Here is a 19836-nt window from a genome sequence, read left to right as displayed (position 1 = left end):
CTGGCAGGGAAGGGTTAGATGAATCAAGTGTTCTTCTGTCTGTGTTTCATCTTTGCTCTTTCCCAAGAGTTCCAAGAGGAGCTGAAATAGGAAGCAGTTTTAAGCAGAAGTTCTGGTTCCCACCCTTGTTTCATCAGCTTGTAGCCGGCAGCAGTCAGGGAGCTGTACAAAGGAGGCAGCCCCAAACTGCACTACAGCCAGCTGGTAGTGCTGTGGGGTGAGGCAGCAGGGGATTTATTTCCCAACAACCCCAGAAGCATTCCTTTAGAGGCAGCTAACACCACAACCAGCACCCTGTGCTTGGCTGATGTGCCAGAGGACAGCAATAAAGGGAAAGTGCTGCTGAATGTGGCTCAGCTCCCCTGAAGCCGTGAGCCCTCCTTGTACATGGCACTCCAGGGCTTTCATGTTCCACACGAGAGGATGATGAGGCTACAAAGCCTCATCCAAGTGCACAATACTCAGTTTTCAAACCAGAATCTGTTTGTAACAGGTCTCTAGCCCTCACACAGGAAGAGCTCAGCAGGGACTGTCCCTCTGTGAGCCTTCTGGGGAGCTGCAAGAGAAGGCAGAGGCTCGGTGACTAAGCCAAGATCAATAAATCACAGGCGTGGTCAACGTGCCTTGAATACACAAAGGCAGAAGTCCTCTATGAAGTAAACAGGCAGTCCTCAGCAAAAGGCAGCCTCTGAAGAGATCCTCACGGCAAGTACAAAGCGACATCACTGCTCAGATCCACGCAGGCTGCTCCTTCTGAGGCTGACAGAGCACATCAGCCTTCTGCATGCAGCTCTATCCAAGTACAGGGAAGGAAGCTGGCTGCTCAGATCCCCAAGTGCCTTTTGCATTGATTAAACTGTCTTAAGCCCACCTATTTGCTGTTAAAATACAGCCTAATGACAAGATTTCCCACATCCACCACTTCTAACAGCTTTGCCATTTGCTCAGTCAACACGCTGCTCTAAAGGAGCCATCGTTTCTTTCATATTTTTTATGCAATAGCCCAACTGGCAAATAAAGCAGAAACGTAGAGCTGCTCACAGTGTAAGTGCAGTCTCAGTTATCACAGCTGCTGAGAAGGGGGAAGAGTTAAAGCTGCACAAACTCCCTTAGCAACTCCCAGTCTGAGAACTTCAAAATACTGATAAATGTGTGACCTTAATCATCTCTTCAATTTAGAAGAGCCACGGGGAATCCTTTTGGTCTTGATACTGCTGTGGTCACTGCTTCAGGCACCAGTTTTCAATACTCACCCATTTTTTACCTCAAATGATGCAACTGTTGTCTTATGCTGGGAAATTCTTCAACACCAGTCTGAAAATGCACTATTCTAGTAGACAACTCAACCACACTGGTTGTTCAGCTTCTTAAACAAGTGATTTAACAAGCAGCTGTTTAATGCTAGCTGGAAGAATTCAGTCTTGATGTGTGTAAAGTTGGTAGCTGCCTTCTGTCTTTAATAAAATAGCCATGTGGTAAGTTATCAGTACTCTGGTAAATTTACTTGCATAAAGCAAGTAGAGATTTTCAGAACAGTTTTCTCTTAAGTTGGCCTCAGCATCAGTCTCAAAATAAGTCAGTATATAATAAGATTTTAGAACAAAATAAAGAGTTAATACTGAATAGATCGCTGCTGTTGCTCAGTTGCCAATAGCAGCACACAGTGTGGCTTGTAAAGCTCATTTCTATGAGCGTGACCATAACATAGTGAGAACAAAGTGAGTTTTAGCAAATTTTTTCTTTACTAAAGTCTCTTGTTATAAATTACACAAATAACTTTATAAACAAATCCCCCCCCGCTTGCATTTTGTTTAAAGTAATAACTTTATATCATACAAATAAAGAAATTTCAAGTATGAAAAGTGCATTATTGCAATAATACCTCTTTGCAAGTCCAAAAATCTTGGTTTAGAATAAAACTGTAAAGTGTAAAAAAGGAGTAAAACAATCAGTGCCATCTATTCATTCAAGAAGTCCAACATCTTAAAAATGATGCTTAGTGTGTTGCAGAGGCAGATTTGCATCTGAAAGCAACATGTAATTGAAAAGAAGCTATGTGTGTGTTCATCGGTTTGCATTACTAATTTTTTTCCCCTAGTTTTCTTCACCTTTCTTGGCAGGAATTCACAATACAAACAGTGCTGTCCTCAGGTATCATCCGTTCTGTGCTGCTGCCACTTGCATGGTACCAAGTTCTTCGTCCTCTTCGTGCATTCGCTTTAAACTTCCTACAAAAAGGAAAAAAAAAACAAAAAGAGGCTAAGTAACAGCTGTAATAATACCCATCTGTGAGCAGGGCTACAGGACAGCTGTTACTGTTTTCTTTGAGGAAGTCAACCCTTAAAAGGGGTCGACATTCAGTTTCTGGGACAGGCAGTTGCTTATATCACTCTTCTTCCCTTGCTTTTCTCCACAAAGAGAAATTTCTTAGAACCCACTATTTTGGGACTCCCTTTGCATCTCCCCCATGCTTCATTTTTCTATTCAAACAGAGCTTGCACATCAACTGCAGCCATTTCCTTCCCAAAAGTCTGAGATTCACTGCTGCTGGGGGTTTCGTCTACTAAGAGCGTGAGACAATCACCCACAACCCCAGGCTAAGCAGCTGAGATCACAGAGAAGAGGTTTCTGACCTGTAGTACCAGGTGGAACAGAGAGGGATCTCTCCAGCTGCAGTGGTGACATCATCTGGATGGTTAATTTTGCTAGATAGATGGCTTCATATTCCTGGGGAAAAAGTAATACATATTGCTATTTATTTTTATATAATGCTTTGTAAGGAGGAGAAGGACTAACTGAGTTCAGGACACATCGGAGGGTATTTTACAGCAAGGCAGAGATTTTAAAGGAGTGTTGTTTTGACACAAACAACAAAAACCACTAGGAAGGCAGAGCAAAAGAAAACCCACAGGGTGACAAGAAATGGCTTTAAGAAAGAGAGAACTGTCATCAGAAAAAAATCCCTGAGAATGTTTAGAGAACTTCTTGTTCCCAGCAGGCAATTCAGACAGCAGAAGCAAGCCAAACTGAGAATATAGAGACTGCAGAGATTTGTTACAAGGACAAACCACACAAGGACTTCAAGTTGTGTTCCGCTGACCCATCACGCCTGTTACTACACAGCAACTCCTCACTAGGGATTACTTAAAAACACATACACACACTCAGGAGACATTTAGTCATCTCGCTGCCAGCCACTTAAGTAACAGCGAGAGTGCAAATCTATTTCACCACACTATCCTGATGCTTGCTGACCACGCACTCAACAGGCTCCTGGAATATGATAAAGCAATTTCGTGGCATTTAAGGTTTGCTGTTTCATACCCGTGAACTTCATCGTCTATGAATGCAAGTGTCAAGAAGCATCACGGATGTGTGCTAAAATATCCACTTCACACTTTCCTTAGCCACCAACTAAGCTATTTCAGAGCCTCTTGATCACTACACAACACTGAATTTTCTTTTTTCTTCCATTCCTGGGTTTGCTTTGTCTGAAGCTTATGCCTAATGAATTAGGATACCCACTCATCTTCCTCCCAGGCTCTGCTCTAACTTCTGACATTTACTTGAAGCGTATCTTTACAGTAAATGCTAAACCTAAATAGAAATAATGGCTCTGGAACAAGATGATTCATCAAATGGGTTTTGAGCTATGACCAGTAAAACCAAAGAACAAAACATCACCTGAAGTTGATGGACAAATCCAGCATTAGGATTAATACAGAATCTTCTTTCTTGAACGTAAGTAAATGCATCCCTTAACAAGAGAAGGAGAGAGAAAATTCTTCAGTGGAAAATAGACCGTGACAAAACCATCTGTGATTTCATGAGCATTTCTTCAGGTTATCAGTTCTTAGAAAATATATACAGCCTTCTCAGCATCGGTTTGTGTAATTGAAATTGTCTGGGCAAAACAGGAGGCAGTAGCTGCAGCATGCTCTTTGCCCACCCCCACCTCCAGTCTTCTGCTTGCTGGCCTGCTTTCAACATGCTGCTTAAAACAGCCTCTTGGGGCCTCTCCTATAAAGTCTAACAGTGAGGCATCAATCTGTGTAGGCTGGCATCCTGTTCCCATTCACAGCAGGTACCTACTTCTTCACGAAATGCTGAAAACAAACCTGCAGTGGGAAGAAATGGAATAACCTGCCTCACCCGAAGTCTTCACTCAGTCTCAGCAGGTGACAACTGGCTGATGTGACAGTACAGGACTGCTCACCTTCCCTCCAAATTATTACTCATTTACACTGCTTGAATTAAAACAGCAATACCTACAGATATATCAGACTCTAGGTAAGCACTCTTAGTGCCTTTTGAGAGGAATCATTAACTACATGACCGTGCAGTACTGTCCATACTCTGTTCTTACCTGTACTTCACTCCAAATGTTTCCATTATGTATGCAATAACTAAGGCAGCACTGAAATAAAAGACAAAAATAAAAATCAGTAGAATATATTCCAATATATTCTAAAAAAATATTTTTAAAAATATAAGCAGGGTGGGTAGTTTCCTACCTTCTAGAAATCCCTGCGTTTCCATGGACAAGAACTTTTCCTGAGGAAGACAAAAACCAAAACCACACTGGTATTAACTGAGGAAAATCCTGTGACATGTAGTTTTTCCTTGCTATGAACAACTACACAGCAGCAAGGTACATCCTAAGAACAGCATGTGTTGTTCACATATACTCTAGATTGCTAACTAGACTCTGTCCATTACTGCCCCAGGGATACAGAAGCACAATCTTTTGCTCCTCTGGGGATTTTGAGTAACAGGATCTCCATTCCAGGACTGCAACGCAGATTTTAAGGCCCTACATTAGGGAAGAGACAAAACTCATTCCCACACAAACACACTTGCATTTAAAGTGAAAAAAAAATAAAAAAAAGAGATACATTAAGAAGTTTGTTTTCCATTTGGAGGCAAGAGGAAAAAAACACTTTACTCTGAATTTGTACAATTCAGTTCAAGTTGAACACAATTAGCCTCCCAAATTCAAGAAAACATCATACTTAAGAGCATGTTATACACACCACCAAGCTAGCTATAAAGCTTTAACAGCAATGCAGTAAATGAAGGGAAAAGTGAATCTGATTTTACCTCCACTTTGTAAACTTCCATCAATAAATTCTTTAGTCTAAAAAGAGAAAAAAATTACAGGACTGAAACATTCAGATTATTCTAAGTGTTACTACTACTTACATTTAAATATCATAGAACTTTTTATCAGTCTTTCTACAAAGCAACAACTCACTCTGTACAGATTTCAAAGCGTCTGGCTGAAGTGATGTCTACTTTTTTTTTTTTGTACTTTTTACTATCCATAAAATGGTCAGTGAAACTTAATGTGAAGCCAGGTGCAAAAATGCTTAAAGGTCCATTGTGTGTGCTGTTTACATTCATTATGTGACACGTTATGCCATTATAATAAAAAAGTGGCTTCCAGACATCTTGGTTAACAGTTTGAGGGCAGGAAAAAAACACATGCATCAACAGAAATGGGGCCTAGATCACACTACTGATGCCCGTGTCTTCTGAAAAGTTCTCCAATTACATTTTCAGTAAAAAAAGTTGGTCTCATCAGTCTACAAGTGGAGACATGGTCTAGAAAGGTCTGTGAAATACTACGAGGTTTAGATGAAAAGCAAGAGCTAGATAATTTATTGTGGGGAAAGCTCCAGTCAGACTCTATTTTTTCTATTTTTATGCCAATAGAAATATTAAGATGTCAGTAACTGGGATTTGCAAAGGATGCTTTAGTCAAATGGCATCATGCTTTAGAAAAGCTGCAAGCCATCAGTTAATTTGCCACCTTCTGCCAAAACGTGACCACCTCTGCTATATGCAGTGAAGCCAGAAAAGCTTTTTTTTCCCCTTTGAGTGGGGGAAGGAAGAAAATGCTTTTGCTCTGTAGCAAACAACCTCAAATAAAGATACAAAAATCACAGAACGAACTTTTAGTTTTGAGCTATTTCCAAATTTGACTATGTCATGTGTACTGTTTAGTTTTAAGTTACCTTTTAAGTCCTCTACACGAACATGTTTCAAGATGCTGTAAAACTTACCCCCACCAGCTAGTTTCCACGTTCTGTTTAATTTACATCTCTTGTATCAAATACTAAAATAAATTCTTAGGAGATAAAAAAAAATACGAAAAACCCTACAGGCTAAGGGTTTCCAAAATAAATATTAGCTTCTCTTCTTTTGGGACCATAATACAATACAGCTCTTACAATTCTGCCTCTGTTTCTATGCTTGTAAGAATGATTTAATCACCCTTACTACAGTGGCAATAAAAAGGTCACTTAAGAGTTCTCAACCCTGCCACCTGCCTTGGAAGGTGCCTCAGGCTGGGCTTCCCACACCTGGAACTAAGCGTGTTAGCTCATAAAAATCTCACCGGAGAACTCTGTTCCCAACCCATTCACGTTCACAAATACTCACCATAGGGAAAAATCGTATTATATTCTCAACTGGATTATCTGCAATATCCAGGACTAAATACCTGCAATGAGAACAGTTGCTATGAGTACACAGTAACGCTTACAGCTGACTCAGCCCTGCGACAACACTCCAACCTGCAGAAGGAAGCCAACGCTACCCACATGGCTTTACTCTCTGGTCTGAGCTCCAGAACTACTCCGAGCAAGCAGCCTTCTGGGCTGTCCTTACAAGGAAGCAAGTGAGGAACCTTCTCCAACATCCCCAGACAAAAATCACCCCTGGGAGCAGAAGAAATTCATAAATGCTGGGCTACCAGTGACACAGCTGTGTTTGAAAGCAGCACACTGTGTACTCATATCCTTACCATCAGTATGTGAGTACGGGCCAGCATTCTTTTCTGGGGCTCTCTGTGCAGCTTTTTCAAAGGTAGACATTTTCTGATCAAGTTGTCTCAAGTGTTTTATCGACAGCAAAGACTACACAGAACTAACAACCTCATAACTTAAGACAGTTACTGGACACTAACAGATACTTTTCATTTGTGGATTTGCTTATGTCTGGAGTTTAGCATGATGAAGAAACTCCACAGCCTGGATTTAAGAGTCTTTGAGAAACATGATAAGGTGTATAAATAGTTTTGACAACGTAAAAATAACCAGAAAGAACACACAAAAAAAATCTCATTACTACAGAGTGAGGTGTTTAAGTCTTAATTGTTATATTTCTGCACATTATGCTCATTTCTCACCTAAATAGCTGTTGGAAGTTTGGTTTAATAAAGTTTGCTTCAATGTTTTGCCGTATGCATATTACATGGGTGATTCCATGTTTCTGAAGTATAGGTAGCTGCAGAAAAAAGAAAAACAGATTTTTAAAAACTGAATCCATCTATTACACGGTCATTAAAAGGAAAGCTATACATAAATATGCAATGAGTTACATCAAGTACTTGAGGAAAATCAGAGCTGGCTTTCTAATATTCACAGCATAGTGTGAAAAATTCTCTTTCAAGAAGGCAAAAACACAACCATTAGGATTTGTAAGAAAAAAAAAGCATTCCAATGATGAAAGGAAGAGGCAAGAAAGGCATTCAAAAACTCGTTTGATTTTGCACACCTTTCATTTCTCCTGAAATTGCACGTCTGCATAGGCCATAGCAATTTTTAGCTAGCATTGCTTCTTGCAGGAGTCAGACCATGGAAGGTAAGAGCAGTCAGGCCACAGTGCAAGCTGGCAGATAACAAGCTTTGTTTTTGCTTCTACAATCAAGTCAAGCACTGCAATGTATTTTATTTTTACTGCATAAGTTTCCAATTCTGATCTGTGTTGCAACACTTCAGTAAAGGAAACCGATTGCCTGATCAGCAATGTGCAAGTCTGATTTTTTTTTTTTAAATGATTTCTTAAGAAAAAAATATTTTAAAGCTTAATTATAAAACTCACACACACAAACGTTCTTCACAATTAATTAACATGTAAGTCACTTCAAACCTAGAGTTTGCTCTGGTTTGCAGGGCATAGGTAAAGCCAGTCAGCAGAAATTAAGAGCTTGCACGTGTGCGTACACATGCATGCACAACTTCAAGCCACATGAAAAATCAATCAGGACTCTTTTTCACTTTTTTTCAAGATTAAGGAAAATGCAGTCTTTGCAAAGTGTCAACTGCCCCAGCACATGGCTGCAGTGTTCAGGTTCTCTCTGGAAAGAGGGAGGCATCGATGCCAGCCCCTGCTTATCCTCCAGGTTTAAGAAACCACCCCATAAAAGCATGATGCCTTGCTTCTGCCCAGCAGGAAAGATGTCAGAGAACATAATGTTGCAACCAAATTTATACCTATGTGGATACACACGTGCACTTGACCACATTGCCACACTAACAAAGCAGCAAAGTTTCCTTATGAGACACTCCTCTGAAAATCATACCTTGCTTTTCATAGCCGAAGAATATGGGCCTAAAAATAACCCAGGTAGAATTTCCTAGGGGGACAGAAAACAGACAGTTAATACCAACTCAAAATTATCCGAAATCACACATTGCATTCGACCCCACAGGAACAAATAATTCACACGTTATCAAGTGCTGTTTCAAACAGGCCGAGGGAACAAAATCGGTTTGGCAAAATAAAAGCAGCACGACCTTTGTGCTGGAGATCTTGTTCTGGCACTGGAATTACGTCGTTGTTTAGACTAAGCTCCAGGTTGGCTGATACCTCTTACCCAGCCCCACCTGGGTAATTTAAAAAAAAAAAAAAAAAAAAAAAAAAAAAAAAAAAAAAAAAGCTAATTTTAAGCAGTTATCTCCTCCCCAATAAAGACATGAAGGTCTCGTACAAAGATTTGGCTGACACGGCAGGAAACTTTTAATTGTCCAGAAGTCCTACACGAGAACAGCTACACCCAACGGGATTTAAGTTAAAAAGCAGAGCTCCAATATTTTTAGTAACCAGCTCCTAAAAACATTCATTTGGGGGGATTCTGAAGGAGATTTTTTCTTTTCCTGCACTTGCACAACAGAGACCCAAGCCCACCTTGATGCTAAGCCAGCAGCCCTCTCCCCCTGCCACTAAACCCCTTGCTACCCGTAGTCCCTGATGGAACAACTGGAATCACATTAATCCAGGGGTGTCTGAGAGATATTAAACCTCTGTCCTTCCTCCACTGAAGCAGCACATCTCCCCCACAGTGCTCCCTGATGCTTTACCCTAAGGACTGATTTTGATACCAGCTTTTTTTGTATGGCTTTTTTTTTTCCCCCTTTAGAAGGCACCGTGGGTTTTGACTCAAAGGGAAAATTAAAGCATGTCATACCTGCATCTCTCTCCTCATGGGATAGGTCCAATCCTTCAAAATAAAACAAAAATAATTATATAAGCACACAGAAGGGAAAACAAATCCAGGCAGAGACCTATCCATGCACATTATATAAAAGAATAAAGTCTGTTTTCTGCAGCGTGTACGAGCTACCTGCTACCTCTCCAGGCAGACTCCGGTGACACTCGAGGACAAGGCACATCACTCTTCTGAGAGCGAACGTGCAGAAAAACTCAAGCACCCGACATCATCAGCCTGTGCAGGAGAGCCGGCGTGGTGTATATCCACGGCTCGGCTTTCTGCTTTGAAATGCCTCTCGAGAGGAGAGGAAGAAGGAGGGGGGAAGAAAAAAGGGAAAAGCTTCAGGACATTCTGTATGAGGCACAGAGGCAAGAGTCCTTTGGCTGTTACATTCCTACAGCCCTGAACAAACAGGCGCAAGGAAGCAGGCACAGCAGGAGCTCCCTTAAAACCCAGAGCATCTATCTCGCTGCCTATGCTCACACCGACTTAGCCTTGAATATTCAGGATTTAGCTTTAACAACCCTAGGAAGTCGTGTTCTGCATCACCACAGCAAGCCACAAAGAAACAGATTTCCACGTTTCCCCACGCGAGGCTGTTACACCAGGAAGGATCCTCGCACAGCACCCACAGATGCCGGCGTTGGGCTGCATGAAGGTGATGCCCAACGCCTCCTGCAGGATCCCTGGTCCCTTCGGAGCTACCACCAAGTTCAGCTCCAATTATCCCACCTCTGCAGCGAGGTCTCGAGGGCATTGAGAAAGATCCAAGCCCTCAACCCACGGCTTTGCCCACCTCAGCACCGATTTCACAGTCAGCCCCTTTTCAGAAGGATACGCAAGAAAAATCCAGTGCTTCCCCCAGCCACACACACACAGACACACGGAGAGGCTTTGCTAGCTCTTGGTAGGGAATTAGAAAGGATTTTAGTATCAGGAAAGTTATCCTGGAAGCCACTTGGATTGAATCTAGGGCAGCGTTTCTGAGAAAGCAAACAAACATGAAGCCACTCAAAACAATTCCCTGAATACTACGTAAAATGGTAGTACAAACAGGGACACAACACCACGCTGAAACGGTCTCCGGTACAGACAGAGGGCCAGCTAAGCTGTTTCTGTGTGTTCCAGCTGTAATAATAAAAGCTCCTGATAGCAGAACGTAGAAATCCTGTAACAAAGGGATGATATTTAAGGAACTGTGCCCTTCAAAGGTTGACCCAAGCATGTTTTAGCATAATCCCACTGCCTCACTGCATATCCAAAAGCATAATTTATTCACTAATATGCAAGGAAGTCCCAGTTTTGTCCAAGTATGAAAACAACATCATGAGGAATAACTTCTGAAGAGCTTAAGTTACGCTCCAGGAGCCTACAAGTGCCTAAGTGGGTTTGCTACTCTATTTATGCACTGGGGGAATTCAGAAGTCTTAGTCTGGAGCGTAATGAAAACACAAATTCATCAGTACTTTGGTCAAGGGGCCTTAATGTGTTAAAAATATTCCTCTCAAATGCATCTGAAGCAGGAAATTGGGTTAGTCACAAAAGCTGTAAGCTGTGCACAATAAGTAGGCAAGAATTTAGCGGTATGTAGTCCAAAGGAAAACAAAACCCAAAGGGCAACAGATGCCACAGATGTTCAGAACACGAAAACACGGCGCTGTTAGCTCCAGACATCAGCCACCAGCGTTTTCCACAGAGCCCAAAAGGTACAGCTCGCAAGGATTTTAGTCTGCAAAACAAATATCTGGAAGATGGCATGGCAGATTTAAGTGTTTTCCTTCTGCAACGACACAAACTAAGAGCGATTCCGCTGATTGCCTGACAGCCCTTACAGGCTTTTAAAATTAACAACGCAAGATTATTCAAATGGCATGCAAAAGGCCCTGAAAAATCTATCAGCGTAGCCTGAACACGAGCAGAGGTCTCATTTTAAGGAGTTCATTTGTTAACCATGCTCTCCACGCTGCAGCACCCCGAAGGCAAACACCAGCTGGAAGTTTCCCTTTAGCAGACCAAAGGGATCTTTGATGCTTGGGAGACAAAATGGAAAGAGGGAATGAAAATAAAATAACACGAAGCTTTCCACAGGAGCCACTCACCTCTGATGGGTCTGCCCAAGCTAGGCTGTGAGGGACAGGTTGAAGAGATGCCTCTTGTGGTGTTTTTTGAGGGTGCTCACAGCACTCACCTGCTCGTGTGTTCAGGCAAACGAAAGGGTGGGGGCTACTGTGGCACTTCGTACTGCCTCCACATGGAGCGATGAGCAAGAGAAAAGGGAACAGAGCACGTTTCAAAGCCCTCCCTTCCCCACCTACAGCCAATCCCTAGCTGGAATAAATTCAAGATATGAACAAACGGGCAAGATTTTGCCTATGCTGCAGACAACTTCCCAGTAACCACCATCTAAACTACACCACCAAGAGTTACTTTGCCAAGAGTTGTGTTATTGATGTGTGTTGCCATAGCTGTACCTGTTCTTTAGGAGAACAGTTTCATGGAAAAAAAGAGTTGACATGATGTTGATGTGTTCAAATTCATGTACATGTGGATTTTTTCCTGCAAGAGTGACCTTGGCTAGGACCCCCACATGAATTTTCAAGTTAATTTAGCAGCCTCGACGTTGAGCCTTGTCCATAATCAATACCTGCAAGGGAACTGCGTGGTTTTAAACACAGCTCCACAACTCACCCCATGCAATCTGTGCGTGCCTCAACAGAAGGAGGCAGTGGAAACCCAGCGTGGTATCACTTAGCAGCTTACTAACCCGTTAGAAGACCCCATAGTTTTCACGTACAACATATATTTAAAAGCTTTCCTGACTGCTCTGGGATTCTGACCCCCTTTTCAATACTCAGGCAGCTCTTTTACTGTGAGCAGCATTGCGTACCTCTCTGCACAGATTCCTCATCATAATCCATCACAGCAAGACTTAGGATTGTTTGTTCCTCACCTACATCAAGAATCTAGGGTTATCAGGATCCTCTTGCCTACGTTTGTTTCCATGTCTAGTGGGATCTTCATATAAGCTAGAAAACTCAAACGCCTCCTCTCATCCTGGTGCAACGTTCCTCCAGTTTGTGGAATTAAAGCTGAAGACAAACAATCCAGCAACGACAGCCCCACGTCCTGCTGAGCGGCTTCGGGTCCTTTATCTGCTCTGACCGAGTGATCTCTTGCCTATAATCTCGTACCGCTCTCTGCAGGAAAAGAAGATTACTGCTGAACAGAGGAGTCAGGAGATACGATCATTTTAACCGCCAACACTGCTGCTGCTCCCCCTGGCAGCCTGCAGCTTGGGTTGTGGACGGGTCCAATCCCCTGCCTCGATAGTCATCCTGACACAAAAAGCTTCATGCTTAATTCTGTGGAAGCCTGAAGTCTCCCAAACGCTTTGCTTTTCCACTATGTCCTCATTCCTCTCTCCAGAACACTTTACCTGAGGTCCTACACTTCAAAAGCAGAGCTTTGTCAGGTGGGAAAGCCTGACTGGGTGGCAGCTGGGAAGCTGATAACACTCCAATCCTCCGGCTCTGCCTGGCTCCTGCATTCCGTTTTCTTCCAAGACCACTTCCACAGGCCGACAGCTCGCTGCAGCTCTTCAAGGCTGAGGTTTGTTCTTCTTTGCTTTCCAAACTAGACTCCCCTTCCACTTCAACTCTTCCTTTCCTAGCTGGTTATCAGGAAGCCTGGAAATGCGTTCACTGAAGGCCTGCACAAAAACGAAGCTAGCCACGCTGATAGACTTTGTAAAGTGCAAAGAAGCAGAATAAACTATTACCAGAAGAAATCATGAAATGTTAAAGCAGTAACAGAACACACTCAACTGTAATGTTGCAGCAAGAAAATAGATCAAGTCCTGAAAGCATATTCAAGAAAAACATTTGAACACTACTGAAGCCTACTGTATCTATCACCATGAAGCAGGTTACTTTGAGGGACTCAAAATTAGCTAAAGCCAGAAACGAAATCAAAGGCTGTGTCTTCAGTTCTGCTCATGCTTCACGATCTCAGACACAGTTATTCTGGTTAGAAACATAAAAAAGTATAAATATTTTTCCCCCAGATGAAAATATAGTGCAGATATATAAATACAGCAAATTAAACCCACTCTTTTTGCTCAGAGAAGCCACATTCACACCACTACTGAGACAGGGGTAGCGGTGAGGAGGGGCTTTGGCACTCTGCTAATGCAGCACAGCTCCTGGCTGATGGCAAGGGCACTGCCAGCCGATGGTCACCATGCTCAGGGAGCTGACACGATCCCAAAAATCATCTATTTCTACATGAAGGAGGGACACAAGGGTGATAAGGCCGGCTGGCAGGGTGGGCACAGCCTCTTTTCGGCACGGCCAGATGAAGGACGGGCTTTAGTGCCATAGCCAAGTGGCCCCAGGTGGCCAGGGCTGGGACGCTGTGCCCAGAGATGTTTTGGGGATGTTTGTAAGCAGGAGCTGCACCACGGGAAGCCCTTCTCGTACAGACATCGGTGCTTTTGAAGACACGAGGAAATGCAAAAGCAGGAAGGCGGGGAGAAAAAACAACCCGGGCGGGAATGACAGAGCACACGGAGGAAGGAAGAAGAGCACAACAGGAAAATAAAGGTGGTGTCAGCAAAGAGGACCACGAGCCACAAAAATGACAAAACGGGAGACTAAATGGTAAGTGGAAGCATAAAATCGATGAGAAACATTCGTTTGTGTTTGTCCCATTCTGTATCTTTGGGCCAAAAGGCCTCCAGGAGCCTGCTGAATACCGGTTTTGGTGCCCACAATGAGCAGCACCGGCATCTCCCAGAGCGTGGCGTCCCAGCCAAGGGGCAGGGCTGCCACGCTCTTTGGTTTTGTTGTTACTACCTTTTATTTATTTATTTTGAAATTTGATTTAAATGGACTCGCACAGAGCCAATCCCATCAGCTCCTCTACACTCCCCGGCAAGACTGCTCTGCGTTTAAATTTCCTTTGCTCTGCTTCGTGGGCAGGTGGGATAACACAGGCTTCCTATTTGCTTTAAGGAGCGTGTAGACGAGGAAAATCGCTGCTTTGGTAAAAGTTTAAGACATTTGTTCCACCTTTACATGGCCTGCACAACCCATGGTTAAAAGCAGTCAGACACAAACTAGTGTCTCAGACTAAATATAGCTGCCAAGACGTGAACGTTTCGTGAAGGAGTCATGTGCTGTGAGAGCTCACTTTTACACGCAGAATAAAAAGGTGAGTTTGATTACTTCGCCAATAGGCTGATCATTCCACTACAAAAAACACAAACAGTCCTAAAAAAAATAAAATAAAATAATAACCTACGTGGATCATGAATAGTAGTTTACTCAGCCTGCCCGCAAGCAAACACGCCAACGTCTTAAATAATTGCACTGGTGCTGTGTTCCTGCTGCGTACATCTCACCCCTATCATTTTTGGGGTAAGATTTCAAGGGATAACAATAGCCACCGTACTTCTTAACTACCCCAGTCCTTATTTACCATCTTTCCAAGCGTGTGAAGGTGTCTCAGTGTTCATACAGCAGCACGCACTGCTGCCGGCCTCTTCTGAAGGGTCGCTAGCCACACATTTTTACACTGGGTGAAAAGGACCAGAATTTCCGAAATTTAAGGAATTTTTAGACCCCAGCTTGGAAAGCACACCAGTTTTAGAAAAAAGGCACATAAATAAATCTAAGCCTAAGTGGTTTCCATGCTATGTTCAATCGGCATTACTCATCGGGCTTTGACATATTCCCTATCAGCACCCTATAAAACAACGCACACTATTTACAGACATTCACAGCAATTACCAGAAAACCTGGGCAAGAACGAGGAGTTACAGCTTCAATCCCCAAACATTACAACTGGAACAACCCGAGTGGCATACGGATATTTAAAAAAGGAGTTCAGCTTCTAACATGGGCTTGCCAGCACGAGACAGAAGCCGGCGGATCCCAGGCTTCATTAGTTCACACTGCAGACCCAGACAATTAGGCAGGCTGCAGGCAGCACGCAGGGGCCAGAGGAAGCACTAAAAAGCGGCGCTGACACACGCTTGCACCGACGCGTGGCAGGCGCCTGTCTGTGCTTGACCTGCCAGGAACACGTTTTTGCCACCAGGACGAGCCTTAAACACGCAGCAGGTACAGGAACAGGAGTGACACCCATTGCTAGGAGAGCTTCCAACGTGCTTGGGGTCCCCCCGTTGCGGAGATGTTGTTCCTGAGATGTTATCGGGGGAGGAATGCACAGGAGGCACGCAGGGCTCTCTCCATCCAGCAGGCAAATACCGCCAGCAAGTCTCAACGCGGCACTTCACAGCCTCCAGCAGGTACTTTTAGACGGGGTCAGTCGTTCCAAAATTCAGCAGGTTTTAGTGCTAAGCATGGATTAGGGGTATTGCAAACCATCCACAGGCCAGAATATTCATCTCTTTTATCTCTGTTTATCCAGAACACCTTCCTGCTGAAGTCAATCCAGCAGCAGGCTCTTGCCACCCTCCCCAGCCAAGAGCCTTGCCCACTCTTACCCTTCCTCGTACCAGCACCACAGCGTGAAGCTGGGCGGTCAACCAGACGGGCTCACGAATTGGCTTTTTTTGTTTTAAGCCCTCACACAGTTGCTGGTGTCAGTCAGAAGGGAGCTGGCAGCCGGACCATGTTAAAACAACCAGAGTTGTATGTGCTTGTGTTGTCCACATCGGGACGTCCACCAGGTGTTCCCCAAATTCTCCCTCCACTGCCCCTTCTCCAACCAACACCTTATAATCAAACCCACCACCACACCACACCACACTCAACCCTCTTCCTAAAAAAATGAGTATTAGGGGGACTCCTCATTGAAGAGCCTCCTCACAGCAAAACAGAAGGGCTGATATTCAGCTCTCCATCAATTTGGAGGCAGAATGCCTTCAGTTTCCTGAGGTTGCTTTTCCAAAGCATCTTCTTGAGGATCGGGCTGAGGGCCCACAGCTGCAGCCTCTTACCCTTTAAGCAAAGGGTAAAAGCAATAAAAAAAAAAGCAAAAACTTTAAGTTAGAGGTACACGAGCTTAGACATTCTCACACCGGCTGCGCCTTTTCTGCTTCCCCAAACACTGTGATAGAGTCAGACACAAATGTGAAGCACTAAGCACGTAAGGCATATGGTTTTTAAATATAGTCCCTGAAACTCTCCACTACGGACCTGCGGCGTTTGGAGTTTTAACACTGTGCTATCGAAAGAGAGATAAGAAATCAAGCAAGAAACAAACCCCACTTTGTGAAGGACGCCGTCTTACAACTCACCTTACTCAGCTAAGTGTAGCAAAACTGGCAGTGACCTCTCAATTTAAAACTATTTTAGCCAAACACTCCTTTTTAGCTATTCGAGTTAGAAGCAGGCTCGAAAAGTCACCCAGCCTAATTTACTTAACCATCTCCAGAAGCAACCTTAGCTAATGGGATTGGTTTCCCCAGAAAGAAAAGATATTTAAAAACAAACAAATTACAAGCCTGGCGGGGCCGCGCGCGATTTGCGTTCAGATCTGAACACAACGATTACAACTTGCCAAAAACAACCGAGGTGATTTGTAAACACTCGCCGAGCCCTGAAGTGGAGAGGGCGTTAAATCATGGCAACAAAGGCGAGAAAGAAGAAGGCAGGTACCCGGAATGCTGAAGGTACTCTTACCACAATAAAAGCATGCAACAAGGGCTCCGTTGACACAGCAATAAACCGCGTTGTGTCTCGGATAATATCCTGAAATGCGGGGCAGCCTGTGGAGCCGCGAGGAGCTCAGACGCCACCGGCTCATGGCATGGATGTGGTGACATTTTGTGCCAAGTTCTGGATGCCACCAAAGAATCACGCTCGGGGCTGCTTGTGGCACATGAAGACACACCAACGGCACCCAGGGCAGCACGACGAAGCTGTGCCAAGCTCCGAAATCAGACACCAGCCCGGCTCAGCCTTGGTGGATATTCGCCACCTGCCTCCAGCCGCTGTCACGTCCCGGGGCAGAAATGCCTCCCGAAACGCCAAGGGGCTTGTGGAGAGCCTCGGAGCCAACTGCTTGGAAGGAAACGGGCAGGAGGGGCTCGTTGGTGTGGAGGAGAGGAGGTTGTTGGGGTCTTGGGGCAGAAAGAGGGGTGAGGGAGGATGGGGGGACAGCAGAGGCTGTGAGGGGAGCGTTGTGAGGGGACATTGGGGGCTGTGAGGGGACATTGGGGGCTGTGAGGGGAGCGTTGTGAGGGGACATTGGGGGTTGTGAGGGGACACCAGGGGCTGTGAGGGGACTCTGTGAGGGGACCGTTGTGAGGGGACACTGGGGGTTGTGAGGGGACTCTGGGGACTGTGAGGGGTCCCCCATGAGGGGACCCCGGACCGGGCAAGGACACGGAGCCTCCCAGCGGCGCCCCCCGAGGCCTGCGGGCAGGGCTGGGTGCAGGAACCCCTTCGAGGACCGAAGGAAGGGAGCAGGGAGAGCCGAGCCGAGCCTGGCCGGGCCAGCGGGGAGCGGCCGTGAGGAGGGCGGGGAGCGGCCATAGGGGGCTCCCCTCACCCCCCGGGGGCCTCCCCTTTTCCCTTCACCCCGCTCCGCCGGGCGGAGGCGCCCAGGCCGCCCTTACCTCGGAGTCCTCTTTGGCCTGCGGCAGCGCGGGGAAGGCCGGCTTGGCGAGCTCCATGGCCGGCCGGGCTCTCTCCGGGCGGGGCCGGGGCCGGGCGGCTATTTGGGCAGCGGGCCGGCGGGGGGAGGCTCGGCGGTGGCAGCGGGGGGCGGCGGCGCGCTCAGCCGCTCTCGCCCGGCCGCCATGCTGCTGCTGCTGCTGCTGCTACCGCCTCTTCCCTCCTCCTCTTCTTCTCCTCCTCCTCCTCCTCTTCTTCTTCTCCGCCTCCTTCTTCTCCTCCTCCTCCTCCTCCCCGCCTCCGTCCCGCCCCGCCACAACGGCCGCCCGCTCCCCTCAGGGCGCTCCCCTCAGGGCTCCCCCTCACGCCCGCCGAAGTTTCCCCGTTGCCGGCCCTCGCCGCTTCCATTTTGAGGAGAAATCCCCCTCCTTGGTGGGTTTGGGCTCGCTGGCTGGTAGAAAAGCCAAAAAGCTGGGGTAAGGCTTCGTGCCAGCCCCGCCGCCCTGCCAACAACACCCCCCCCCCCTCAAGGCGCTGGTGGCAGCCAAGAAAAAGGCAGAGCCCCACAGTGTGCCCACTTCGTCCCCAGGCACACACACACACAGCTCGGTTGGTGGACAAAAGACATTTTTTTACCCCATCCAGGGATGGTCCTGGGCCAGGAGCTCAGCCCCGTGCTCTGCTGAGCCCCCTCACCCATAATTACCCTACTGTTTCGCTCGCTGGCTCATCTCCCCCTTGAGAAACCTGCGACAATCGTGTTTGAGCAACAGCTCTGCAATTTCCTTTTAGCAAGAGATCAAAAATGAACCAGTGAAGTGCAGCACAGCAAGAGAAGTGTGCTTCATGGCCCTGGCTGGCACCTAGAATAGGAACAAGGAGGGATACTTGGGACATTACCACTCAAACTTCAAAAATATAACCCTTTTCAGTACCTCACAAAACTGTTCTGTCGTCTTTTACCCTTCTCCAAGGTAATGGAAGAAGCTCAGCTCAATTTTTACATCATCACAGTGCTCGGAGATGGACTTTCATTGAACGTTGACTGTTCCAAGCACACCACCCAGGTGTAGCACCCAGACCCAGCAGCTCCGTCTGAGCTGCAATCAAATGCGTGGTATGGAAAACTAAAATTGAAATTTGCATCTTACACTCTTGATACAATCACGTTAGGAAGTTTTCATACCAACCAGAATCCCTAACAGCCATTAGCTGTAAATGTGAAAATAGGGCCTGTCCCACTGCAGCTGTTCTCTGCCTTCCCCTGCCTCTGTTTTGTCTCATAGTGATAGGGAATGAAATACAATGCTGGTTGTCAAAACTGCCAGGGAGATGCTGTTCAGTGGTGCCTTACCCAGAGAGCCTAGAGTTAATTTAATGTACTTGTCTGACAGCTGAGCATGCCCAAAGTAATCCAATTAGAATAGTGAGAAGTAGCCAGAAGTCCAGTCTAGTACACTGCTGTTCCAGTCTAACACTTCAGTAAGTTCCACTGCACACAGTAAGTCCATCTCCACACACACCCTCTCAGTGGAACTAATTAGAAAACAGAAATAATACATAGTGACAGAAGGCTTTAAGAAAAAGAACAGGTTAGCCACCACGTTTTTATTTCTGTTTGAATGATTACTCAAACAGCTGCAGCAGAAAGTTCCCAGGGAGCACAAAGCCAAGCCCACAGAAGGCCAAATTCCAGCCTTGTAAGATGCATCGCAAAGCATGTTGAGAGCTCCAGGAGCATTAGATATGCCACTTCAAGTGTAAAGCAGCACAGGTTCCAAGCGTATCAGAAAGTTCCTGACTGGATGAAGTAACTGAAAGGGGAACTTGGAAAGGAAATCCAGCTCAGATTCTCCACTTCCACTTAGACATTTTGTCAATAAACTGGTATTTAGCATTAGACTTACCCTAGCATAAGGAAAGACAGCAAACATTTTAAAGGACTTCAGTTCTCATACTCCAAGCAATAACTAA

At 45.4% G+C, this 19836-nt stretch overlaps 1 protein-coding gene across 1 annotated transcript; it reads right to left on the bottom strand.

The window, feature by feature from the left end:
* Positions 1–1719: 1719 nt before the first annotated feature.
* On the bottom strand, positions 1720–18127 carry STYX (serine/threonine/tyrosine interacting protein). The gene is made up of 11 exons (XM_068682297.1): positions 17865–18127; positions 9254–9286; positions 8369–8422; positions 7193–7290; positions 6445–6505; positions 5101–5137; positions 4515–4554; positions 4367–4417; positions 3685–3757; positions 2634–2727; positions 1720–2228 (listed from the first exon to the last, which is right to left on the bottom strand). Exons 1-11 carry the CDS (start codon positions 17919–17921, stop codon positions 2155–2157), a joined length of 672 nt encoding a protein of 223 aa, XP_068538398.1. The 5' UTR covers positions 17922–18127; the 3' UTR covers positions 1720–2154.
* Between the last annotated feature and the right edge of the window lie 1709 nt (positions 18128–19836).

This window comes from Anas acuta, chromosome 5, assembly GCF_963932015.1.
Source record: "Anas acuta chromosome 5, bAnaAcu1.1, whole genome shotgun sequence".
In the NCBI taxonomy this organism is placed as follows: Eukaryota; Metazoa; Chordata; class Aves; order Anseriformes; family Anatidae; genus Anas; species Anas acuta.
This window is presented reverse-complemented; position numbering and strand designations above follow the sequence as displayed.